General features: G+C 40.1%; 1 protein-coding gene across 1 annotated transcript in view; it reads right to left on the reverse strand.

Annotated features, from left to right (window-relative positions):
* Positions 1–27574, reverse strand: part of LOC136876105 (putative serine protease F56F10.1) — a 57628-nt gene that overhangs the window by 13754 nt on the left and 16300 nt on the right. Inside the window, exons 3-5 of the mRNA XM_067149772.2 lie at positions 25661–25836; positions 13215–13438; positions 6238–6373 (exon numbers count right to left, since the gene is read on the reverse strand). Of these exons, the coding sequence (XP_067005873.2) occupies positions 6238–6373; positions 13215–13438; positions 25661–25836 (536 nt within the window). The remainder of the gene's footprint in view (positions 1–6237; positions 6374–13214; positions 13439–25660; positions 25837–27574) is intronic.

Genomic DNA, 27574 nt, shown 5'->3' on the forward strand with positions numbered 1-27574 from the left:
TGCGATTTTTAATTTGTATTCTTTTCTTAGGTTACAGAACGCCATTCTTTCTTGGTACCCCCCCCTTCTTCCTAAACTCTTTTAGCGCCACCATCACTAATTTTCTTTTTTCCTTGCATTCACTGTTGTACCAGCCCTCTTCATTCTTCTTCCACCTCCTAGGGACTATATTCGCCTGTGCTACCCTTTTTATTGGGTATTCGATTAACTCTAGTGCTCTATCATTATTACCTTCTCTTAAAGGCCTCTTCCCATCCACACCTAATTATATCCAGCTCCTTCTCTAAAAGGGCAATTAGCTCCTGCTCTGTCCTTTCCGTCCACCTGTATTTAGTATAACTAGTGCCCTTCCACATGCATCCATTTACATCCTCCCCCTATATTTTTCCCTCACTTCTTTCTATCATTATCCATACAGGTGCATGATAGAACTCAGCCCAGTCTCCAATCTGTATCTTTTTTATATACTTTAGCCATGTCCTCTGAACACAATGTTAAATCAATCACACTTCCAGCTGTCCCATAATGAATGTCAGCTTACCCCACTATCTCCTTCCCACCATCCATTCAAAATATAAAAATTTTCCTGTGGCACATATCTCCAACAGTTTTGATCCATTCCCATTCCTTTCTTTATCTGCACTTCGCCTTCTTACCCTCATCGTCATCTCGTCTTCTTTACTGTAAACAGGGCACAGTTCTCCTATTCTGGCATTCCAGTCCCCCAAAAAACAACATTCCATCTTCATCAAATTTCCCTCTTATGGTACTCGTTTCTAGTACTAATTCCTCACAGAAATTTTCGTTCGTGTAGGCAGAGTCCTGTGGCTGGCAGTTAGCAAACGCAAAACATATCTGCCTTTATATCCCTTGTCCGTTCCCCCTTCTAAGCCTGACCCAAATTACTTCCTCCATCTGGTTTTCAATAACTTCTACTAGCTCACTAATCTCTTCTTTTATCAATAGCGCTATTTCTCCCGGAAATATCCCCTTTCCGCTCTTTTTCCTTCTGGATTTATACTTTACCTCATACCCTTTCCATTGTATCTCTTTCCCGAATTCAAGCCACGTCTCCAGTAGTGCCACAATATCAAAGCTTCCTATCGTTTTAATAACTGCCTAATTACCTAGCTTCTTTAGTAACCCTTCGGTATTTATAAACCCTACCTTCCAGTCTAGCTATGACTTACTCTCCCGTCCCTCCAGGTTATCTTCCCTATTTTTGCTTCTTGTTCTTATGGCCCTATCCTTTCCATTCCCATTCCATCTTTCTTTTGTCCTTTGGAGCGCATCCTGTCCTCCTTTTCTTCCGCAAGTCTACTTTTCTTGCTCTACAAATCTTTTAGACTTAATCTTCTCCCTCTATTCAGGGCGTCTGGACCTTTTATTTCCTTGCGTGCTCCTTGTTCTTTACCGAACACTTGCCTGCTTACTTTTGAACTTCCCGGATCTTGTGAGTCAAGTTCTGTCGGCATTTGCTGACTCCCCATTTCAGCTTCCGCACTGCTCGCTGGACTGCTTGGTACACTGAACACTGACGTGCGTTCCTTACTTGCCTCGTTGTCCCGCGCTGCTTCCTCTTCTGTCTTCCTGTCAGCTAGCCTGTTTTCTTCTCGTTTTAGGTTTTCGTCAATCATCTGCAATTTCTCCACCGGCCAACGCCTTACCCACCTTCCGTTTGAAACTATTAACTACTGTCCCCTGATATGCGCTCTGAACTCTTGACTTCTTGCTCTAAATAGATGAGATATTAAAGTATTTAAGCACTTACGGCCTTCACTTCCCATATCTCTTCTCACCCATAATTTCTCGCCTTGAAAATTGATCTCATTTCTTACAATAATTTCGCCATCAGTGTTGATATCAATTTCACTCTGATATGCCTGCTCCCTCTCACTTTTCCAACTCTTTCCACATCGTCGATATCCACTTCACTAAATTTGATCTTCATCTTAGTCTGAATTACATCGACCACCTTGTATATGAGTTCATCTTTAGCTTCTTTTACCTCTTACTTCAGTCCGTATATAAAATACATTTCTTCACCTGTTCCTGACCACAGCTCGCCTCTACTTTTTTCAGTTTCGTTACCTCTTCTTCCAGACTTTTGATTCTTTCTTTCCGTTTCACGATTTCTTCTTCATTATTTCCCGTCTTTGCTGCTACCTCTTCAGTTTTGTCCTTTATCCATCTCTCCAGCTCTTCGAATTTCTTTGACTAATTCTGGAACATCTGATTTAGTTCTTTTGTTGTACAAACATTCTTCACCTCCTCACTGACTATTCCTTTAATAGCCTCCATGTCGTCTCAGCTCATATTGCCGTTATCATTCGGGCCGGGATTAAGTTCCACGCCCCCAGTAACTGACAGCGTCGTATCCACCACAGCCACTAGCACAATATCTTCCATCTTGCATAAGTCACTCTTGTTCTCTCTCTTCTCAGTTTTTTCCCATTTCATTCTCCATAACCACCTTCCTGTCGCTGCTCGGTACTGCTCCACTACAACCATTGTTCTGCACACTCCACTTAGCACATCCGCTTCGTTCGCCAGTTTGAGTTAGACTGTGTAATTCATTTACCGTCTATTTAATCATATAGTCTACGGAAAGGATAAAAATAACATATCGGTGACCCCACGTGATATGAGCACGCAACCTTGTGGTGATTACAGGGCTCCCAACAGAGAACACCACTGAAAAGGAACGACAGAAGGGAGAGAGACTGGATGATATTCCAGCAAATTCGTTTTCCTACGGCAGATGCAACCAGAACTCCCCTTCGGCAAACATATGACGGGCCATTCCAAATGTTGTCTCGAGCTGAGAAATATTTCCAAGTAGCAACACCTGTTGGGACACAAACTATCAGCATCGATCTGTTCAAACCTGCTTTTATGCTGGTAGACTCTCTAGCAAATGAAGAAAATACCCCATTAACTATTCATGAGGACAACTCACCATCTCCGTCATCATCAGCTGCAACATCACTGGTAAAGTCGACATCTTCCGCAGTAGATGTTTGGACGTTTCGACTAGCGGTCAGTAGCGTTGCACTGGCCATTAGATAATGTTATTTGTTTCTATAGTTTTATTTATGTTCTATATGTCCATTATGCTCTTTGTTAAAAACAAACAAAATATTAATGTCATCAATCATCCTATTTCTTAGATACATATAATAAAATGGTACTGAATTACGTAGCGGTCGTGTCAGGGAAGAATATCTGTATCTGTAAAGGAAGTACTATGGAAACAGGCAGAATGAGTGGAGTCAGACTTCAATGACGTAGCCTGGGTGAAGATAGTTAGAAGGAAAGAAGGAGAGAGAGAGCATTAATAATATGATTTTGCTACAACTGTCGAGAGAGGTCACCTTTTGCAGAGAAAACATTAATTGGTGACTTCATCGGAGAAATAAGTTAAATCAAATTAAGAAATGAAGAACTGGGGATAATTTTAATGGTCTATATTAATGCAAGGATGGGTGAGAAAATTCCGATATACGACAGAGAAATATGCGAGATAATAATAGAGGAAAAGGGAAGTCAAGGGAAAGGATCTAACAAGAATGGAGAGAAACTATTAGAAATGTGTGCAGTAGGGGAACTGTACATGCTAAACTGTTGATGGCCAGGCGATGAAACAAGGAATTTAATTTGTATTGTCGATTCAGGAGGGCTACTATAGATCTAACTATGGCTTCTAGAGAGGCATAGATAAAAAAACCGGGAAATCACAAAATCACACAATCTTCACGATTAATAATGATTAATAATGATTAAAGGTTAGATTGCAAACTAATTTGGTTAATAGAAAGTATCGGTCACCCGCTCTTTCATAATGAAGCAAGGGTAACATAAATTATAGGCGTTCTGATAGGCCATACCCCTAATGTTTATGCATTCCCCATAGCATAATCGTTGTGAAGTTAGACTATACTTGCTGCTCGCTTCAGTAACTTTGCATACTAACCTATTAATGCTTGATGGTCCGGACTCTAACAATGATTGTGCGTGGTATTTCATTAATGGTGTGCTGGACACAGATATTATCCTTTCTCGATTTCACCAGTCAGTTTTTCAGTTAGTTATTTTCATATGTTGGCGGGCAGGCGCGCCCGGCTTATCTGCCTCCCGTTGACTCATCACTCCCCGCTCCGCGGCATAGCGACAGGGACAGGACTTTGCTCAATTTAACCGTGCATGATATGAGATAACAATTGAAGTTAAGAAAAGAATCATTAAGAAAATAAGAATAAAGAAAATTAGTAATTAAGAATTAAGAAAATAAACTCGTACCTTATGGCAGGAGATGTTGGAAATGTTCTCCTCCTGCATCCACGCATTTGTGTCATCGTCTCAGGAAACTCCGATTCACACGCGTAAATTCGTCTTCCGTAATTGAGGCTATTTTTCTCCGTTTTTCTTTTTACATTTTCGCAGCGGGCCCTGCTGAGCTCTTCTTGTTCAGGTCATCTTAGGAATTTTGTAGGCGTATGTTGTAACCTTTCTGGGATTTTATTTACTTTTCCCTCGTTAAGTACACGTTTTCTTCACACTTCACTTCTTATCGAGTCAAGAACCAGTTCCTCTCAGTTTGTTTACTAGTTTCCGCACGGTCTCTCTATGAGGAGGGCGTACATCTGGAATTTGTGTTACACATCGTCTAACGAATTCCCTACAAGACTCTGTTTTCACATAATTATCGTACATAAACACTTTTTCTTCTACCGCGTTCACATGTGGAGGCATTATGAGAGTTATAACCCCAAGTAACATTTCACAAGTCAAGAAACGTTGTAGCAAACAGATCAACATTTAATACACGTCCTAAGTACGGACCTAAACTGCGAAGTGCGGGCATTCCCGTGCTGTCGCTGCTCTGGGTAACGGGCAGTGATGAGTCAACTGGAGGCAGATAAGCTGGGCGCGCCTGCCGGCCAACAGATGAGAGAAACCCACTGAACAAAACCAAGTTTACAGACCTTCCCGTGAAGCTACGAATAAGGGGAAGGTTTAGTGACGTATCGCAGATAATGTATGTTTTTGAATCGTTGCTCAAAGACATAGAAAAGCATGATATGACACTCGGAATTTCGACACGTAATATATTGCAACGTGAGCCGCATTGGATTTAAGATATTAAGGTAAAGAACTGGGCAGCATCACATCATTTTCCAGCTGTTATGATGTTACAGAGAAGTAAAGGAAAATCAGGGGTAAACAACGTAATACTTATGTACAGAAACAGTTGTTAAGGAATAGATGCAGAGATGAACATGGAGACGAATTTAGAGACGATTTTAGAGGGCCTTGAAATTTTGAAGACGGGTATTGAATATATGATAAAGCATAATACGATTGGGGAAGCAATGCTAATGGTGGAAAGAGGAATGGTTATAGATGGCAGCAGAATGTTTGTAAGAAAGAGCTTTTGTTCGTATAACGATGAGTGCAAAGAAAATAATGAAGTGATAAGGACAATATAAACGTATAATAGCCAAGGGTAGGATTATGTAGTAAAAGGCGGTCTGCTGTGCAATGGTAGCGTCCCTGCCTCTTACCCGGAGGTCCCGGGTTTGATTCCCGGCCGGGTGAGATTTTTACGTGAATCTGTGGGCTGGTGTGAGGTCCAGTCAGCCTACGTGATTACAATTGAGGAACTATTTAACGGTGAGATAGCGGCCCCGGTCTAGAAATCCAAAAATAAACTGCAAGAGATTCGTCGTGCTGACCGCATGACACCTCGTAATTTCCAACCCTTTGGGATGAGCAGCCACCGCTTGGTAGACCATGACCCTTCGGAGGTTTTGTGCCAAGGGCTGTGGTTTGGTTTACGAAGATATATTCTGTCAAAATAGGAAGAATTGGCATGCCAAGAGGTATAGCTATTAAACTGATATTGTAAAGAAAATTTGAAACCGAATAAATAAAATGACCAAGCAAGCATAAGCAGGGATGAACGAATATAGTTTCCAAGGGATTATTGTCATGATAAATGGAAATCTAGAAAAAATGAGACAAATATACTTAGACATATGAAATTACTCTACCCTTGTTTGATGATCCATTAACTAAGGGTGAAGTATTAGAGGCAATGATAAAAAGGAAAGAGGGAAAATCAGGCGCTATTAGTGGAATCACAGCCATATGATGTAACTTGAGAGCACAGAAATTAATAATGGTATGTGACACCGTGGTTTAGGAATTGTTAACATTGACACATGCTCTGCTCACCTGAACATTTTGGCGAGCTTCTTTCGACCATTAGAAGTTCTGGTGAGGGCTGTCAATTCTTCTTTGGCTTCAACTAATTTCTGGTAGCATAGCGGAGCTTTTTCCTTTAGTATTTCCCCTACAACTTCATAATATTCTGAAAAGAATGAATAAATACACATAGAGAACTTCACCAGAGAAGCGTTCTGACAGCTAGCGCAGGGAGAATCCATTCACTGCCTGTCTGGATGGAGAGAAGGGATTAGGAATATGGTTGCCATGGAAACATGGGCGAATCCACTGCGGTCGTCATGGAGACGTGCTTGCTGCCTTCCTGGAATTGCTTGGAACTGTCGAACCTTTCGCTTCTCCGTCAGATCATATTGCACTCTACAATACAGCCAAGACCATTTCCAATAGTATCAGACCTTAATAAAAATCAAAATGGCCGACGCATCGGATGAGTTAAATGTAAACAATCTTGTAATCCATAAGCATAACCTTCTGATAAAAAAAAGGGAGATCCATCTGAAAATATAGAGCATTTTAAACCAAACGTCGACAGGAGACACATATAATTCAGAGGTCTATTTGTAAGAAACATAATTATTTGTGCATTAATGACAGTGATACGGCAGAGATATTGAACACTAACTGTATCAATGTAATTATCTCAAGTTCACGCATTACACGTGAAACGTCAATTATAAGGTTATACATTGTATCAGGTTGAAACTACTTTAGGAGGGAAGGTCAATAATATCCTTATTTCGTGGGTATGACATTGGAGAAATAAAAACCGTCATCTACCGTATTTCCTTCCACACACAATACTTTTCATCCTCTGTCTTTCATATCACACGACATTCCTGATTCTTAAAGCAGTTTACTATTTTTATTCAAGAGTGCTTTACTTTGGGTAACAGAACAAATGCTACCTACATATATACGATGGTTGGAACTTAAATAGTGGTAACTATTTATTTACAACAGATATAAAAGTGTTACATGTTAGCAACCTTTACTGTCCTTCAGTGCAGTAACCAGCGTTGTGTATAACCCGTTGCCAGCGATGTGAAAGTCGTAGTATATCTCGAGCAGAGCCTGTACTGTTGATCGTGCGAATGGTGCGGTCTACTGCCTATCGAATCTCTGCAACAGTTCTGAAGCGAATGTTCACGAGTCGTCTGGTTTCGATCACTGTCCAGTAACGCGGCAAGAACATGCAATTCTTCTTCACTTGTAGGACGACCTGCCCGATGAATGTCCGCCACAGTTTGCCGACCATCTTTCAGGCTTTTTCCAAACGTGCCACTGTTCTGTAAGGCAATGCAGATTCCCCCCAAGCCTCTTGAAGACCTTGATGACACTGTCGTGCTGTACGACCTCTGGCACATTCAATCTTGATCGAACTCCGTTGTTCCTGTTTGGAAAACATAGTGACAACGTTACGTTAAATCGCTAGCTCACAAGTGACTTGTGTTTCTCTCGCTTGTGCGCACGCAGGTCATGTGGGAAGGGCGAGTACATTTGCTTTGAGGTAAGGTAGGTGTGTAACCACAGCAGTGTTGCCACTATTTAAGTTCCAACACTCGTATTTAGATAAGCATTTCGTATGGCGTATAGAGGGTACAGAGAAACTATATATATATATATATACACTTAAAACTATATACACTTAAAGTAGATAGAACAACAAGTAGACAAAGGATCAGCGGATGGTAATATAACTTAAAATATTTAACCAATTCACTGCCTCTTCACTTGCTGCATGAAGTTCGTAGTATCCTCCCTGGAAGCTCCGAAGTGGGCACATCATTACAATGTGGTGGACTGTCTGAGCCACGTCACCGTAATCACAATGAGGGTTGGAAAATTTTCCCCACTTGTGGAGCCAGAAGTTAAAACTTCCAAGACCGGTCCGCACTGTGTTCAACGAAGCCCAGATTCTTCTTGGCAAGTTGAACCCAGCGATTTTCCCACAGGGGTCAGATATCAACCCTAGCTGGTCAGGGTTTGAAGCAGTTCACTCTTCCCTCGAGGCATTCTTCATGTTGTACTGTGATTCAACCAGCCTCTTTCGTAGTTGCCATGAAGGATGTCGAGATTTTAATCTTCCATGCTTCTTAGGGTTGCAGTCCTGATGAAACGGCAAGAGTGTATTTGCAGTACATGTTAACCATTCCTTCTTCACAGCAGTTACTCTTCGAAGGTGAGGAGGATGGATGTTAGTTAATACTGGCAGCCATTTAAGTGGTGTGGATTTGAGTTTGCCAGACACTGCCCTCATGGTATCATTCAGCTGGACATCAACTTTTCCTGTGTGTGCGCTGTTTATTCATACAGGGCTGTAATATTCTGCAACTGGGTATACTAGGGCAAGAGCTGTTGTTCGGAGGACATTAGCATTTGCTCTCTAACTAGTGCCACTGAGCTTGTGAGGGACGTTGTTACGTGTTTTAACATTTGCTGCTGTTCTGTAGAGGTGTTTTTTATACGTCAAAGAGCGATCTAGCACAATACCCAAGTATTTTGAATGAGCACAATATTTTAGCTGTTGGCCTCTGAATTGAACTTGTGGAACGTAATGGGCTCTTCTGCTGTCTAGATGAAAGGTACTAATCTCTGTTTTGTACACATCGGGTTTCAATCGCCAGGTGTTGAAGTATCTATCCATTTTTAGGAGATCTTGTGTAAGAATGCTTTCAGCGGTCACAAAGTCTGTGGACTGTACTGTTAGGGCTATGTCATCAGCATATATAAACTTTCGGCACGCAGTAGATGGAAGATCTGCCGTGTAGAGATTGAAGAGAAGTGGAGCAAGAACAGAACCCTGCGGCAATCCATCATTTAATCTGTAGGATCTGCTTATGTTTCCATTGAGATGCACTTGAATTAGGCGTTTGCATAGCAAGTTGTTGAGCAAGGAAGCTAGGGTCTTGCAAGAGATAATTTTCAGAAACTTCAGTATCATACCTTTTCGCCAGTCTGTATCATAGGCTGATGATAAATCCACAAACACAGCAACCGTTTTTATTTTTTCTTCAAATCCATGCAAAATATGGCTGGTTATTGCCAAAACCTGTTCACAACAGATCCTGTTAGGTCTGAATCCTGCCTGTTCAACTGGAATGTGCTGAAGTGCTGTAGCTGAGATTCTGTTATAGATGAATTTCTCTAGTAGTTTGTAGCAGATACTCAGTAGAGGAATAGGTCGATAATCTTCTGCATTACAGCCACGTTTCCCAGGCTTCTCAACAGCAAAACTTCGGTTCTTTTAACAAGAGGTGGGAGCCTTCTTTTCATTAGGATGCCACTAAAGAATTTAGAAAGCCATTCCATAGTTCTAGGACCACTGTGCGACAGAAATTCGGGATGGATATCCTCAAAGCCTGCTGCTTTCCCCGATTTTGTTTCCTTCAAAGCAGCTGAGATCTCTGCAACAGAAAGTCCTCAGAGAACTGTGAGTTTGTTTCAGCTCTGGACAGTTCTATCTTAAGCTCGTTTAGGATTTGACTTGTTTCGTTCCTTTTTGTGTCTGCTGATGCTCTGGTTAAGCCAACAATTCTGTTTGGTATATGCCCGGGCTTTATTTTAGAATTCTTGCTATGGTATTTAGTGGAACTACTGCCAAGCTTCCTAAGGAGGGACCATGCTTTTCTGGTGGAGTGTTGGAAGTTAATATTAGACGTCAGTGTATGCCATTTTCCCTTCCTGGCAGAGTATAAGCAATGCAGTAATTCATCAGCCACTTCCATTTGATTGTTCTTTGGTATTTTTCGTACAGCTCATTGCTCTTCTTGCTCCACCCTGGGATGTATTCCTTTCAAAACACTCGGGGAATGTACTTCATGCTATAGAACATATCAGTCCAGTAAAACTGTTATAGTTTTCAAGAGCTGGTGGAATCCATTGGATGTTGAGTTCCATCTCACTGGTGAAGAAATCCCCGTTTAGCGTTTGTAAAATTCCATATGGACACTGGATTTGATATAATTGGAACTGCAATACCGACTTTCAGAAGAACTGGTCTGTGCTGACTTCGGGGGAAATTGTCTAACACTTTTCTTCAGCAGGGGAGAGGTTTCCCCTGTTGGTCTTTAGAAACAAAACAGAGGTCTGGGTTATAGTCATGTTTCCATCTAGCAGATTGAAAGGTATCCCTCTCTTTGGAATCATACATCAAAAAATATCTTCAGCCTGTGCCCATTCTAGTATACAATTACCACCAGAATTGGTATCTTTATATCCACAGATGGTGTGGCGACTGTTAAAATCCTCTAGGATGGCAGTAGGATGTTTCACATTCTGGATGGCTTCATTAACCTAGGGCTGGGAAGGAGGTTTGTAGATGTTGATAACTTCTCTGCCAGCAGCTCTAATTTTGATGGTGAATATATTATTATCAGCGCTTGTACTTAAAGCTTCTACCTGCTCGATGTTGTTCTTAGCGTAAGTTGCTGTTCCGTAGCTCTCATGGAAAGATCCTGCGAAAAGACTGCATCCTGGCAACTTACATCTGGACAGGAATTGGCTTTGGTCTTCACAGTGAGTTTCTTGTAAGAGTGCTACATCCACTTGGTTGTCATTCAGCACTCTTGTAAGTATATCGCTCACTGCCTTGCTTATGCATTCAACATTTAGTTGTAGTATTGTCAGTGAATGTCCTTGGTCCTTTTTGTTGTTTGGTTCTGAAAAGAATTGTTTGTACTCATGATCACGGTTGTGATGTATCCTCTATTTGCTGGGATATCCGCAAGAAAATTTCTTTTGGTCCAGCAGCCGATGTTGTTGCTAGCTTAGCACTACCCGGGAGACACGTGTAGGGCACTTTAAGGTTATACCTACGGACGTAAGGCAACGATGAACCCCATCCAGGAAATGGGTAGATGGGATTGCTTTCTAAAATGACAGTCCTTAGGAATATCTGATACATTTCAAAGAGCGGCAGTTTCCAATCAATCACTAATGATCAGTGTCCAAGGAGCACATTACCTATCAGAGGTTTACCTAGTCTTTTCTTAAATGACTTCAGACAATTTGGAAATTTATCGGAATGGTGTAGCACCCTTGGCAAATATATCCTTCCTACAAATCAATACTTGTTTTATAAATGCATTTATTTAAATGAAATTTCTATTACCATGCGTTTTTAAATATAATAGTTTACTGAACCCTTGACTTACAGAATTATGGGTTCACTACCTCGTTCAGAAATTTAGTAGAAACACAACCGTGTCACGAATTTCAATTCTCTCATAAAAGTGATTCTGATAATGATTCACCAAACTGCTATACTCCGTCTGTTACACTTCAGATATTCTTTGTCTCTCACTAGTAGAATCGATTTGAAGTTCTCTGGTGGCACATGAATTTTCGTATAAAACACATTAATACCCAACTCCTTGGTCAATAAATTCTTACTGTAAGGGACAGTATATCAGTTGATATGTTGTCTTCTAATTTAACAAAGATAATATAATCTTCATCCACAAGTAAAATAAATAGCTTTATAGATTTATAGCAGTTGGGAAATGGATAGACACCAACTCAGAGCATTGTGGCGTAATCCGGAAGAAATAACTGTCAAGTACACTGAAAATATCCTCTCTAATTTAAGTTGTACCCTGGAACTTTTTAATGCACCCTAATTAATTACTTGCAACTACGAAATTATCACGATGATTACACTTGTTTTGAATATGTGTGCATCTGATTTAATATGATTAACATCCAGGCAAGTGACCTCGGTACGTGTTTCTAATCTGCCAGTATGGATGCCAATTTTTTTTTCTTGGTTAATGATATTGCCGAAATCGCTCGCAATGAAGGTTTTTATCTAGATGTTAATTTAGTAATTATACGAGATCAGCCGAAGTATTCCGAGCTCGATAGAATGGGTGGCTCGCTTTCCACGGTGAGTTGTGATGCCACGGAACGTGAGAGAAGCTTGCAATAAAGAATTATGGTTGCACTCGTAGTTGCATCTTGTGGTTGCAATTTTCTAGTTGCAATATTTAGCAAGGCAGAATTATGGGTTCAATATGTTATGATTGTTGTTTTATGTATCTCAACCTTAAGGTTTGCACAGTAGGGTATTATTCATAAGCTAGAAGTAGCGAGAATGATTGCTGGTACAGAGAGATGAGAATAATGGCAGGAGGGTACTCGTAATTAGGAGATAGGGAATGACTCTATGGATGAAGCTGTGCGCACAAACTGGCTTTGGTTGTGGGATCATGTGAGGCGAATGGAGGCGGATAGGCTACCTAGGAGAATAATGGACTCTGTTATGGACGGTAAGAAGAATATATGGAGACCAAGACGGCAATGTTTAGGTTCAGTTTCTAACGATTTAATACAGATTAGAGCTTAGAACTAAAGGAGGCCAAAGTACTAGTTACAAATAGAGGACTGTGGCGGTGATTATTAAATTCACAGAGGATTGGGGACTGAACGCTGAAAGGCATAACAGTCTATAATGAGGATGTGTGTATGGTTAATGTTCAAGATGTCCGATTCCTTGGATGATTCACCAGCGCTAAAGCCTTCGGTTCAGAGGGTCACGGATTCGATTCCCGATCTGATTAATTCTTCTGGCTCGGAGTCTGGGTGTTTGTGTTTCTCCCAACACTGTTCTCGTCAGATTCACACAACACTCCACACTACCAACCACCACAGAAACACGCCGTGATGATTACAATCCCCCATATAGGGTTGGCGTCAGGAAGGACATCCGACCGTGAAACAGGGCCAAATCCACACGTGCGACAGAGTTACCAACCGCGATCCCAATGATGTGGAGAGGTGGTAGAAGGAGAAGGAGAAAAATGTTCAAGTGGGATTGTTTTCAAATTTGCATTTTTTCTTGAATCAATAATCAGTATCATTATCCTCCCATTAGGCAGCCCGCACTACCTTTCAGGTGTGGAATGAATTCATATCCTCTTGCAGGTCTGTGGGGGATCAGATGCTCTATTTATGACATGAATACTTACCATAGAAATCTACCTTAGCAAGCACTGGAGCACTGCCTGCGATAGCACCATTTACTAAGTGAGGATATTTCAATCTCATCCATGTCGCGAGATTGCCAGAATATGAACATCCGGATACTATCCATGGACTATCTGGGTAGAATTTCTTGTGATATTCTATGAAATATTCAATATCGGCCAGAGCCTGTTCTGAGGACAAATACGTTGGTCTTCCACCGGAATAGCTGAAACATAATATTTATTTATAACACCAACAGAGTGTTTTGGCAATAAATGTACGCCTTAAACTATTTAAAATGTACAAGTTCATCATGAGAAGGAAATTGAAATACTACATGAAAAAACAGAGTGTGTGACAGATTAAAATCACCTTTCAAAAGTATTCTCTGAACAACAGTAGAATTATTTTCATATAGAGACGCATTAGATAACTAACTAATTATGAACGAACATTGAAATTATATTCTGTCAAAAGAGTGTCTCCTTATGCGATGATGTTCAATTTACCCCTTATTATCGCCAAATTTCCCTTTTAAAATTGGAACACAGTACAAACCTCCACGAATATTAAACGAGAATATCCCATACTACTTACATTCACAACTGAATTTCCTACCTCCTTTCCCACCAGCAAATCATTCGCTCTGGCTATCCCTCTCAGCAGGTGAGCAGCATATAACCGTTCCTTTGTTGCGAATAGAGCTAGAATATGGAACTCTCTCCTCCATAACATTAGAATAATTAAAAACTTAAATTCCTTTAATTCGTCTTGCCGTGAGCATCTCCTCGACGTGTACCGCCAGGTTCAATGAATCTTGTGGAATGAATGCGTCTACTGCGCTTATGTTAATTTGTGTCATAACTAGGGCCCGGATGTTTATGCAGTAATAGGTTAGGATGCAAAATTACTGAAGCGAGTAATAAGTAGAGTCCAGCCGCACGGCGGTAATGCTATGAGGTTTGCATAAACATTAGGAGTTCGGCCGATTAGAACCCCTAGACTTTATCTTACAACCACTACATTACGTTAGAGCGGGCTAGTCGACATTTCCTACTAAGTAATTTTGTTACTAAATAATGTTGTCGTGCGGGTAGACTCTACTCATTACTCGGTTCAGTAAGTTTGCATTCTAACCTCTTACTGCATAAACATCCGGGCCCTAGTCATAACCATAGTTTTTACGATAAGTTTAAGAATATTTATTGTGCTTGTGTGTTTTTATTACCTTATTACCTTGCGGTTAGGGTGGCGTATCTGTGGGTTAGCATTCGGAATATAATGGTTTCAAACCTCACTCTCGGCAGCCCTGAAGATGGTTTTCCATGTTTCCATTTTTCACACCAGGCAAATGCTGGGGATGTACTTCACTTAAGGCCACGGCCACTTCCGTCCCACTCCTAGTCCTTTCCTATCCACATAAGAGCTATCTGTGTCGGTGCGACGTAAAGCAAATGTGTAAATGGTTTTGTTATTATGTGTCACGTTACTTCTAGGTTGTAAGATAATATTACGAATATTTTGCTCAGACGTACACTCCTAAAGAAGTGTGGTTAAATGTAAGAGAGGACCAGAAGTTCTAACTTCGCCACTGCGAGCAAGGCAAATATATTAATAATAATGTAGAATTTGCTGCTACAGTATTTTGTCCTAAATTCCTTAACTCATACATTACAGTGAGCCGTCTCCATGGTCGAGGTTTAGCGTGCCTGCCATCTCATCCGGCGGCCGCGGGTTTGATTCCCGGCCAGGACAATTATTTTACCTGGATCTGAGGGTGGGTTGAATGACTACTCAGCCTACGAGGTTACAATTGTGGAGCTATCTGACAGTGAGATTGCGGCTCTGGTCTAGAAAGCCAAGAGTAACGGCCGAGAGTATTCGGCAAGCTGACTGCGCGCCACCTCGTAATCTGCAGGTCTTCGGGCTGAGTGACAGTCGCTTGGTAGGCTAGTGCCCGTCAGGGCTGTGGCCCATGTTTTTTACTTTTTTTGTATATATGCAGTGAATACCATGAGCAAATTCGAAATCAAAGTTACCAGAAAATGCAGAATTTGATTGTATGCTGCGCGTATGAAACAATTGTTCTTCTTCCACGACCACACTATTATCGAGTTCTAGCGGTGAACTGTCTTACGAACTGGAATTACGAAATGTTTAATAATTCTTCAATTCCCTTTCCTGATAATGAATGACAACTTATGATGGTTACGCATAAGTTTATGCAGAAATATATTTCCTTAGTAATCTGCGACAGTGATGTGTTATTGTACCGGTTCAGAAGTTCCATGTTGAGACACATTTCTGAAACTTCTCAATTTGATTTCGGTAAGATTATTAATAGTGTGACCGTGTTACTATAATATATTCATTTTTGCAAGGGAGATGTGGAGAACGTTGAGGTTACTAAAATCACTCGTGATTCTCGTCAAGATATCAAGTTTCTTGTAAGCTTCATTAAAGCTCCTTAAACTATAAAATCCCCGATATGTGGATTCCCACATCATTCACTGACTTAACACGGTTTAGTGCTTTTTTATTTTGTATTTATCGCCAGTTCGAGACCTTCGCTGTGTGTCTCTAGAAATGAACCCTTCTTCACATGAATAAGATGTATATTCCAATGTATCAGATGTGATACCATTGAATTCCTGTACGAAGGAAATGCTGAAGATATAAATATTGATGATAATAGCTCAGATGTCTTCAGAGTGTCTAAGATAGTCGGACAAGGTTGCATCTTCTCTTCTGAATTTTATAACATATATGCTTAGTCCGTCACTGAAATTGTGGGGAGAAAATCAACAATTTGCGCTTTGCTAGCAGTGAAGATGAGCTGCCACAACTGCTTTCCAAAGTGAAGAATTTGAGCGTACAGTATTTACAAATCCTGGAGAATATTTACAAACCCACTGCTGCTTTTAGCTGACAAAAAAGCGCACCTCTTTGTCTTCTCAGCGAGAGCAGCGCTGCAGGCGGCGGAAAACGTTCACACTCATTTATAGGTTAGAATGCAATCTGACTGAAACGAGTAACAATGTCCGGACAACAGTTCTCTTGTGGGAGTTGCAAAATCATCTGGGGCCGGGCCTAGCCCCTAGAGGTAATGTTACTCCCCCTACCTTACGGAAGAGTGAATTAGAGTGCTCTTACTACTAGCCAAATCAGTTTTGCGTAACATGCGGGAGGATGTTTACCTAGTTGTACTTCCTCATAAAACAAAACTCATCACCACCATCTTAACATCCTGGCTCTTTTAATTATTGAAAAACCGGGCGAGTTGGCCGTGCGCGTAGAGGCGCGCGGCTGTGAGCTTGCATCCGGGAGATAGTAGGTTCGAATCCCACTATCGGCAGCCCTGAAAATGGTTTTCCGTGGTTTCCCATTTTCACACCAGGCAAATGCTGGGGCTGTACCTTAATTAAGGCCACGGCCGCTTCCTTCCAACTCCTAGGCCTTTCCTATCCCGTCGTCGCCATAAGACCTATCTGTGTCGGTGCGACGTAAAGCCCATAGCAAAAAAAAAATTATTGAAAAAAACAAACAAACAGAATATGCTTGGTTTTGAACTGAATATGTGAGTTATACGAAATTTCAGATGAAAATTAGGGACATATTTTGAGATATTTAGAAATGCCACAAACTGTTTATCATCTTTTTTCGACTGTCCTCTTTATGAAAGAAGTAGATATGAATTAGTAATTCACTAAAATATGTGTGATATACAGTATCAAGCATCTTTTGTTACTTTATTTGAGAGAAGTTGCTTTTATAATGAGCTAGATTTCTACAAGTATCTACAAGTCCTCTCAGGTTTAAGTTTCAGCTGTTATTTCATGTAATAATATAGTTTTTGTTATATATATGTTGAACGCTTTAAGGCCCATAATGGATACTAACCTTCCTTACCTATTAGCAATCGGCATTAGATCTGTCTCTTGGGTCGTTTACGGGTTCTTCATCACTTGCTTAGGTAAGAGGCGAGTTTAACGTAATATATCTACTAAATGAGAGGAATCAAGTCTATGAAGACCGATGTTTATTGAAGAAAAATGAAGTTAAAAGACACACATCTTTTATAACGAACTCAATCTTGTTCGATAAACCACATAAACAATGACAATTATAACGCTGATGAGAGGTACTGGCTTGAGAGACCTTAACTCAACTGTCTGAGAGGCACCCTTACTAGAAACCACTGTCTTAAAAGTGAAATAAAGAAAATCTTGAAATTCTTAAAATCGGATTGCATGTGAGACTGCAGACACCATCATAATGATTCGTGATGATCCTGATTCCATAGCACGAACTCTGGACTCTCGGTATAATTAAGGCAGTCCAATCGGTATGTGCCACACAGTGGTTGTACGGCATGGACCCTTAATTGAATCGATGTGACCTGCGACTATGTCATGGACCGACAGCTAACTTTGTAATTTATATTAAACCGGGCGAGTTGGCCGTGCGCGTAGAGGCGCGCGGCTGTGAGCTTGCATCCGGGAGATAGTAGGTTCGAATCCCACTATCGGCAGCCCTGAAAATGGTTTTCCGTGGTTTCCCATTTTCACACCAGGCAAATGCTGGGGCTGTACCTTAATTAAGGCCACGGCCGCTTCCTTCCAATTCCTAGGCCTTTCCTGTCCCATCGTCGCCATAAGACCTATCTGTGTAGGTGCGACGTAAAGCCCCTAGGAAAAAAAAATTATATTAAAGACATTGTGGATGATGACCGCAAGGAAATTGATGCTATAATGGCAGATGGCCCTAATCTAAGTCACTGAGGTTGATGACCCCATGACCATCCAAATTTCTACGCTGAAGGCTAAACACAGTCAAGTCGCAGTAGCTGATGAACACTTCAATAATCCCCAGCACATTTGATGCTCAATCAATAAAAGTTAAATTATAACAACAACAACAACGCTCACAACACTATTGGCAGTAAATATCCTTTGCTATCGGACATGGCCCTTTAATCGTTACGTTAACAATGAAACTTTCCCAGCAAAATAAACGAAGATTTCCAGAACACATTTCAAGTTAGTCAATTGGTTTTAAGTTAATTCTCAAACAAGACTTTCAGTGAATTTAATAATTTAATAAATTGAAAAGATTTTATAATCCTAATTAACAACAAATTCTATCCGCCCGGACCTATGGTTTCTTTGAAAATCCCTAATTATTTCCATTCCATACTTTAATTTTGTGTTTGTTGATCGTCCACTTGATTTGTTGAGGCTGGAAACGATAATTCATTTATTATTTCCAGTATTATTTATTTATTTATTTCATGACGTCACACCATAAGTTTAGGCTAACACTAACAATTATTAATACTTGCTTGGATAATCCTAGCATTAAATACTGCAATCTGCACAGATAATATTCAACGCAAAATAAACCATCTCCATGTCACATCCTTCAAACAATGTCAACAAATTACTACCAATTACTCTAATTTTAACATCCCTGGAAAAGGTTAAATCCGAACATTATTACCTCATTTTCGTCGCTTCAATAATAAATTCAAATCTCGGTTAGGCGAGTCATTTCTGAAGAATGAAATCTAATTTCCAACACGTTACTCAATTACAAAATACAAGTTACCGTTATCTGCTTTTAACCAGCAAGCTCCCTGATGACCAACTGTACTAACGGGGCTTCAACATTCTCCCCTCCTCATGTTATCGCTGGAAACGAAACACATGTGTGCTAGTCGCGTTTTAACTGGCATTTAAAGACACAATAACTTCGGTCTCGCCGGCAAATCACAAAATATATAATTCTTGACCCACATAGATTACGCGAAGAGATTTACTGTAAGATGTCACTCAACTTTCATTATACATCACGGTCATACACTTTCACCGGGAATCTGCACTGTGGTCTGACCCTATTCCCATCTCAAAACTACACAAATAACTCCTCGGGTTTCCAACTGAACATCCCGGCATCAACACTACAGGCTTTCATTAAACCTGATTCACAATCCTACATTAATTCACTTTTCGCAATACTTGACCACTTGCTCAAACACAACAAATCTCGACGACATTGAAATTGAATATATCTCTCAGGACCACAACGTTGTTGCACACTGACAATTAACCATCTCCCCGCATATCCTGACCTAATATTTCTGAACCGGAATTCACAACTGGACTTGTAAAATTTTACTGTTATCGTTTTCGTCATTTATATACAGTTTAAAACGGACAATGAAATAGTAGGTCACCTGTAACAGATTTTATCGACCTCGCCTCGTAACTTTCCTGAATAAAATACTTACATTGCTTAACACGACATCGTGCCTTCACTTCGACTTTAAATGAGTAACCACGGATTTCTTACACAAATTACGTCATTCCGTCCAACAGACATATACGATAAATTTATACTTGACATACCACAAATTATGGAAAATAAACGCACGGAAATGGCAATCTACTTTAGATATTATATTGTTTCTCAACCATCAAATTTACTGTTCTACAACACTTCACACGATATTTCGCGATTCCATGATTTATCGAAGAACTAAAACAAATGTCCATTCGTCATATTTCTCTGATATTTCACGAAAATAAAACGGGTGACCAAAATGCGTCACAAATACAAACACAATAAAAAACGGTGACATCATGAAACAAATAAAAGCCTGTTCTAATGATGATAATTCATATACCTTCAGACGCACATCCCCTGACAACATATACACTCACCAGTGCCTCCCAGACATTTTATTTAGCCATCCCAACAGACTGTGGCTTTACAATCATTTTTCTTTATATGCTAATTCATCTGAAAATAAGGTCATGAAAAAAGAAATACCCTTCACACGATAGTTCCGCGGATCGAACATGTCTTGTCGAATACCGACCGCACACGCAATAATTTACAACACGATAAATTTATTACTACTTCAGTTACGGGTTCGCGGGATTAGAATGGCCGTCTATTTACCTGTTCATCAAATAATGCAATACTTAAAAACCTATCTCCACTTGTTGGAATTAGTCTTACAATCGTTGATTTATGGAGTTATACAGGAATGCGTGGTTCCTCCTCGAACTCAATTGACACAATGGGTAATTTCAAGATGGCGCATCCTTCTTATATACTTTTTATCCCCAATCTCATGCAGTTTTCCCTTGCCGCCAAGAATTTTATATACATTTTCCTACCCCTTGAAAATGCGTTGAGTGTAGGTTTCACGGTAACACAATACTTGCTAATTTAGTAGTAATATTATTTATGAGCATCTAAGATTTTCTCCAAACAAATTTACTTGTTAAATTACCTCATACGATAGGCACTATAGTTTATGTAACAGAGGTTAAACAAACAGGCGCGTCTTTTACCAATTTCCTTCAGAAACTGTTTAGCGATCTAAAGTCTGTATCATTAAGGACCAAATTGTTTCAAATACAATTTCCTGACATTTATTATGTTAGTTTCGTTGCCATTCTTTATAAAATGTATTTCTATTAAACCAATAATTTCGTTGTATACTTGCTCCCTTTCCACGTGTGGGTGACGCAATTTCTCTTAGCGTGGGAATAAGAGCTACTACTCGTTCTGCCACGTGCCGTCTCTGTGAGATAAAATGTAGTTAAAGCTTCTCACTCGTAATCGATATGGGGCCTCATGTAATGAATTTAGGACTCTAATTTCCCATGACATAAAGGTCATGGGTTCAATATGATATACCATGAGCATAATAGGGTTTTTAATGGGATATTCAATAATAATAATAATAATAATAATAATAATAATAATAATAAAAATAATAATAATAATAATAATAATGTATGTTGGGTATTCAGCCCGAAGACTGGTTGGATCCTCAACAGGACCATTAGCTGTCATAGACTGCCTAGGTGTTACTGAAAAGGCGTACTAGGGAAATGAGGAGTGAGGTAGTTTCCCGTTGCTTTCCTCACTGGACCAGAAGTTGCTATTGCATATCAGTCTGCCAAGCCCATTGAAATGCGTGCACCAACGGACCCTATGAGCAACATTTTCACACCATTCATAGCAGGGACTGGCTGCATAGGGAATGGTATTACTAGCATCTCTCAAACCGCAGCCACTTTCATATCGTCAAAGCCAAGGATAAGACTGAGACAGGTCAATGAAAGTAACAAATTTATTCTAGCCCATACCAGAAGACATAGTGCACTGTAAACACTACATCTTGCCAGCAAAGGAACATAATAATAATAATAATAATAATAATAATAATAATAATAATAATAATAATAATAATAATAATAATAATAATAATACACTCATATTCATAAAATACAGAACACCTTGAAGGACTAGAAGTAGGAAGTTCATATTCACAGGACATGTGCACTAGTATGTTCTAAATTAATAATTAGCTTTTGAACCATGTCGGCCATCAGGCCAAGGTCCACATCGATATCTCAGCGCACCACCACCGACTGGTAAAATGTGTCTGTGGCTCTCGTTGTTGCTATAAACTGCAGGTAATGGATCGGTGTGACTTGAGCAAACGTGCAGGATTCCTCGCAGGTGTATGGATAACCGGACCGTCAAATGAGTGCGTTTAAAGTAGAGCGCATTATGATCATGAGAGAAAGTGATGCACCCATCCGGGCAATTGCTGCTCGTATGGGACGAAGTGTTTCGGCAGTGCAGTGGATGTATTCAGAATGGTACAGAGAAGGCCGTAGAACACGACGACATGGGTCTGGTCACACCACCCAGACCACCCCCGAAAAGATCGACACCTCACCCGAATGGTATTGCAGGACAGACCCGCGTTCTCCTCGGCTCTGGCTCAACAGTGGAACGGTGTAACACATCGTACACTATCAAGAGTGACAGTCCGTCACCGTTCATTACGGTCTGGGTTACCGGAGCGTCGTCCACTTCTCCGCCTGCCTTTCACTAATGTACATAAACATGCTAGACTGCAATGATGTATGGAACGACGTCACTGAGGGCAGGAATGGCCGCAGAGAGTGTTTTCGGACGAATCCAAGTTCTGTTTGTTTGAAAATGATGGTTGCAATTTCGTGGGGGAGGCATCACATTGACTGCAATTGCACAAGACATACAGCACCAACTCAAGGCCTTATGGTGTGGGGTGTTATGCGGTACAAACACAAAACACAGCTGGCGCGTGTCCAGGGCATTGTGACCAGTTTGACCCACGTGAATCACATTCTGTGACCCGTTGCCATACCCTTTCTGCACGAAATCCCAGGCGCCATATTTCATCAGGACAATGCGCGACCACATGTTGCTGCACGTGCCTTCTTGTTGTCACAGGATGTGAGATTTTTGCCCTGGCCCGCCGGATCACCGGTCTTGTCACCAATAGAAAATGTGTGGGATATGGTGAAGCGACGCGTGTGGCGCTGTGACACAATGCCAACCACCAAAGGTGAACTGTTGAACCAGGTGAATGCAGCATGGATGGCTATACCCCAGGACACCATTCGCGCCTTATGCCATCACGCATGGAAGAAGTTATAAGAGCCCATGGTTGACCCAGTGCCGACTAGCTGAACCTAGGTGACTGAAATGCTAATCGTTTCTGTAGAACATATTAACGAACATGTTCTGTGTATATGAATTTCCCATCTCTACAGGAGTCTTTCAAGTTGTTCTTTTTTTATGAACATGAGTGTAGAAACAGTATTGGTCACGAAGTTGGAAGTGATAGGGAGAAAGGCCACGAGGAAGATACTGGGACACCAAAGAACAGAGGATGGATCAAACAGAAACAAAGGAAACCAAGAATTATATCTCAAGATGGAATAGATCTCAGATACTATCCGGAAGAGGAGAGCCATGTTCTCCGGACATATCTACGGAATGAACCCGGAAAGACTGACCAATCAGATAATAAGGTACTTTGAAACAAAGGACCTGGAAGAACTGGGAGTACAAGGAATGGAAATCAGCAATGGGGATGCTTACAAGTGAGGATCAATGTAACCAGTGGTTGCAAGGAAAAGTTTGATCCCGAACCCAACGACGTAAATGGAAAAATTGAGGATATTACAGTGTGAAATGAGTATTGGAAGAGGATTAAAGCCCACAAACAGTTGAAGCAGAATTAGAATGATCGTGATCCACAGTCATCCAGAAATAATAATAATAATAATAATAATAATAATAATAATAATAATAATAATAATAATAATAATAATAATAATAATAATAATAATAATAATAATAATAATAATAATGTTCATTGCATCAACAGTTTCCAGTTTACGCATGGCTTACGCAACTTAAACCATATTGTACCTTTATTGGTATGATTTAATGTTATTTTATAGAATCTGAGAATGTCCTTGTTGAACGAAGCATGTCATTATTTGTTTAAGTGTGTATAGTTTTACAAGTATGTTTTGGACAGATCGAAAATATTTTAAGTTACATTAACGAAGTCGACACTGCAAAGTATGGCTTCCTTAAAAAATCCGTAGTTCTAGCCCTTCACGCAAGCAACTCAATGTTGATAAGATCCTACGAATGTTAGGTAAATAAAATTAATAATGTATGAGAATACTTTATTTATTCCTATAAGTGACAATCCTTTTCTTAATCATCGTTATTTCGTCGAATAGATTATATAGATTTATATAAATAAATGAATTTGGCTAGGATTTTAATTAAATGGAAAACGCATCCGGGAGATTGTGGGTTCGAATCCCACTGCCTGCAGCCCTGAAGATGGTTTTAATTGGTTTCCCATTTTCACACCAGGAAACTGCTAGGGTTGTACCTTAATTAAGGCCACGGCCGCTTCCTTCCCATTCCAGAGACTTTACTGTCCCATCGTCGCCGTAAGACCTATCTGTGTCGGTGCGACGTAAAGCAGATAGAAGAAAAGAAGAAACCGAGCAAAGACACAAGCGATTTTAGGCAGTTTTTCCGTAACGGCATTTAGGATGGAAATGATTTTCGAAATTTGTATTTCTAGTTGGATAGAACTATCCAGGACTCACAATTTGAAACATCTACGGACCCTTTAGCCGTTCAATTGAGGAATTGTGCCACTTTCGCACTATGGGGATCCCTACTTTGTCTGACAAGAAATATTTTCAACAATTAAACATAAAACTGAAGGTGTGCACAATTGAGTCGTTTTTTTTTCAGAAACCACCTAAGTGACACTTTTATCAAAATTGAGTTTTTGACGGGATAGTACTATTCGGAGATAAATACATTATTTTTGGCAGAAACAACTCAGTTTCCATATAAACAAAGCTGTCAGGCAGCTGTGTAAATAATGTGTTTATTTCAGGAAGAACCTAAGCGTCGTCGCTTAGGTTCTTTCTGCGGTAAATTTATTTCTCCACTCATGACGGTTGGTGATCCTGTTAGGAGGATTTTCATCTGCTACTGAAAACTGACTGCCCACCTGAGCAGGAAGAGTTGTTTATTTGAGAAACAACCTAAGTGCAATGTTTTTAAAAAGTTGTTTATGGCGTTTAAAAATGTTAAATCTTATTTCATGTTTAGTACACTTTTCTAGCACATTACAGTTTAATTTTAAAAATTAGAAGGAGATCAGACTTCAAATTATACTCCCACACAGTTTGAAAAAGTGCACTTAGGTGGTTTCTGTAATTAGCGATTCAATTACAAGTGTAACATGGAGGAGATGTTCACAGTACTGACCAATCATCATTAGCTAATGTGCGCTAGTTTTTCTCTCCTTTAAAATTTATTGTTCTACAACTAACGTTCGACACATTCCTTTTGTTTCTCCGCCTTAACTGATTATTTTCTCTGTAACCCTGCATTGCCCAGTTTGTATCCCCGGCTGAGTAGTGCTTGGCGTTCTGACCTCAAGTGGGGTTTCATCCCTGCTCAGTTTGATGGTAGCGGGCGAGTTGGCCGTGCGGTTAGGAGCGCGCAGCAGTGAGCTCGCATCCGGGAGATAGTGGGTTCGAATCCCACTGTTGGCAGCCCTGAAGGTGGTTTTCCATGGTTTCCCATTTTCACACAAGGGAAATGCGGGGGCTGTACCCTAATTAAGGCCACGCTGCTTCCTTCCCATTCCTAGGCCTTTCCTGTCCCATTGTCGCCATAAGACCTGTCTGTGTCGGTGCGACGTAAAACAACTAGAAAAAAAGTTCGATGGTATTTGGTGGCGCTGAAATACGTTAGTCTCGTGTCGAAACATTTACTGGCATGTTAAATAACTTCTGTGGGACGAAGTTCCGGCAGTTCGGCGTCTCCGAAAACCGTGAAAAAATTAGTTAGTGGAACGTAAATCCGATGACATTATATTATTACTTTCCCAGTTCGTAATCCATGACCGTTTTTTCTACTCACAGGGCCTATTTCCAACGAAATTTCATTTAGAAATATTGAGAGCCTCAGACACTCTCAACATCAGTATTCACCATGGAAGCTACAAATTAATGTAAAATTATCTGAGTATTTTACTTACCTTTCAGGCAAGCTCTCCCCATAGTAGCGGTGTTCTAAAGCAAAGACCAAAGCATTGTTTTTTATTGCTGTTTCGAATGTAAAATTTTCATAAATTCCGCGTAGTGTACTTTCACCACCGATTTCTAGGAATATGGGTGCACCATCTCGAAAATAATAATCAAATTTGTAATATCTCTGAAACAGAAAGCTTTGTTAGTAACTGGTCCTGGTGAATTCAAGTTCTAGTGTTTTATTTATCCTCTCCTTCCACTGGCAAGATCATAATTACGGCCCGGATGTTTATATGCAGTAATAGGTTAGAACGCAAACTTACTGAACCGAGTAATGAGTAGAGTCTACCCGCACGACGGTAATGCTATGAGGTTTGCATAAACATTAGGGGTTCAGCCCATTGGAACCGCTAGACTTTATGTTACTCCCACTACATTACGTTAGAGCGGACTAGTCGACATTTCCTACTAAGTAATTTTCTTACTAAATAATTTTGTTAGTAGGAAATGTCGACTAGCCCGCTCTAACGCAATGTAGTGGGAGTAACATAAAGTCTAGGGGTTGTAATGGGTCGAACCCCTAATATTATGCAAACCTCATAGCATTACCGTCGTGCGGACGGACTCTACTTATTAGTGCATAAACATCCGAGCCCTAATCATAATATAGACTACCTGTCGTAAGAAGAGCTACTAACCGTGCTGATACAACATAATCTCTCAACTTGCGAGCATGAGCCTGGTCAGTTTTGTTACTTTAAACCATCTTAGCCGGCCTCACTTGGTCGACTCTTCTTCTCTTGCGGACACGAATTATTTTACATTTACGAGGCCTGGAGAGTTTTTCACGGCGACGGTATCTGTGCCCGTCGTAAGCGCTGGCTACTGAAATATCCTTCACTTCTTTTTATGCATGTTTTGACTGAGTCATACTGACTCCTAGATTTGTGGACAAGTCATTGTTTTAGATTGTTATTACGAATATCATGTGTTTTTACTGTAATTCTATCAAGGCTGAAGGTTTCATATAAGAGAGACAAGACATATCCTCTTTTAAATTAAAAAAAGGAATAAAAATTGTATAGTATTGTAAAGGTGGAATTACCCAATCATGAATAACTTCTAACTTGTTAAGGTTGACAATACGGACTAACTATGAAATTAGTTTCTTGTTGTAGTCATGCTAACCAAGCAAATGAGTTAGCTAATTCATTTTTGAATATCAAGACTAAGATCTCGAAAATCGACAAAGACTTAATTTTCCTGGAAAAATACTTGGTCAGTGACCTTGCCCCTACGTTTCTGAACTTTTCACAAAACAAGCGTGAACTTACGTATTGGCAGAAATACTCCAATCCAAAACCAATGTTATTTGGCTTAAGAACGAAATAAAATTTCTTTAGAAGAAAAATCACTATTGAACTCTCAGTTATACGAGGCGCATCTGAGTGCTGCTTCGATGCTGAATCCTTTAGAATGGAACTCCTTCCAGAGATATGCTGAAATAAATATCTATAACATCCTTTCCAAGAAGCAGGTTTGTTTCGGATAAGAAAATAGAAGGTCTCTTGCACAATAAGGAACTAAAAAGTAGCTACCTTCAAAAAATTAATGATTCTAAGTATTTGAATAATGAACACATCCTTCATCGCCCGTTAAAACACTAACAGAATTGCACTTTGAAATTGTTGAAACTGATATCCAGGAAAGGGAGCCAAAACATAATTGAGTCAATCCAAATAAATCAATGAAAATAACCACGGTAGCGGAAATAGAACAAACAATTTCTAAATTGCTTTCCGGAAAACAAGAAGTAGATACTATGATCGGAAAGAACTACCTAATCCAATCGATTCACATAACCCAAAAACTCACCAAACTCCAAAAAAAAGTTTTTCAGAATCTTAAACATAAAAGCAAAG

The sequence above is a fragment of the Anabrus simplex genome, chromosome 6 (genome assembly GCF_040414725.1).
Source record: "Anabrus simplex isolate iqAnaSimp1 chromosome 6, ASM4041472v1, whole genome shotgun sequence".
NCBI lineage: Eukaryota > Metazoa > Arthropoda > Insecta > Orthoptera > Tettigoniidae > Anabrus > Anabrus simplex.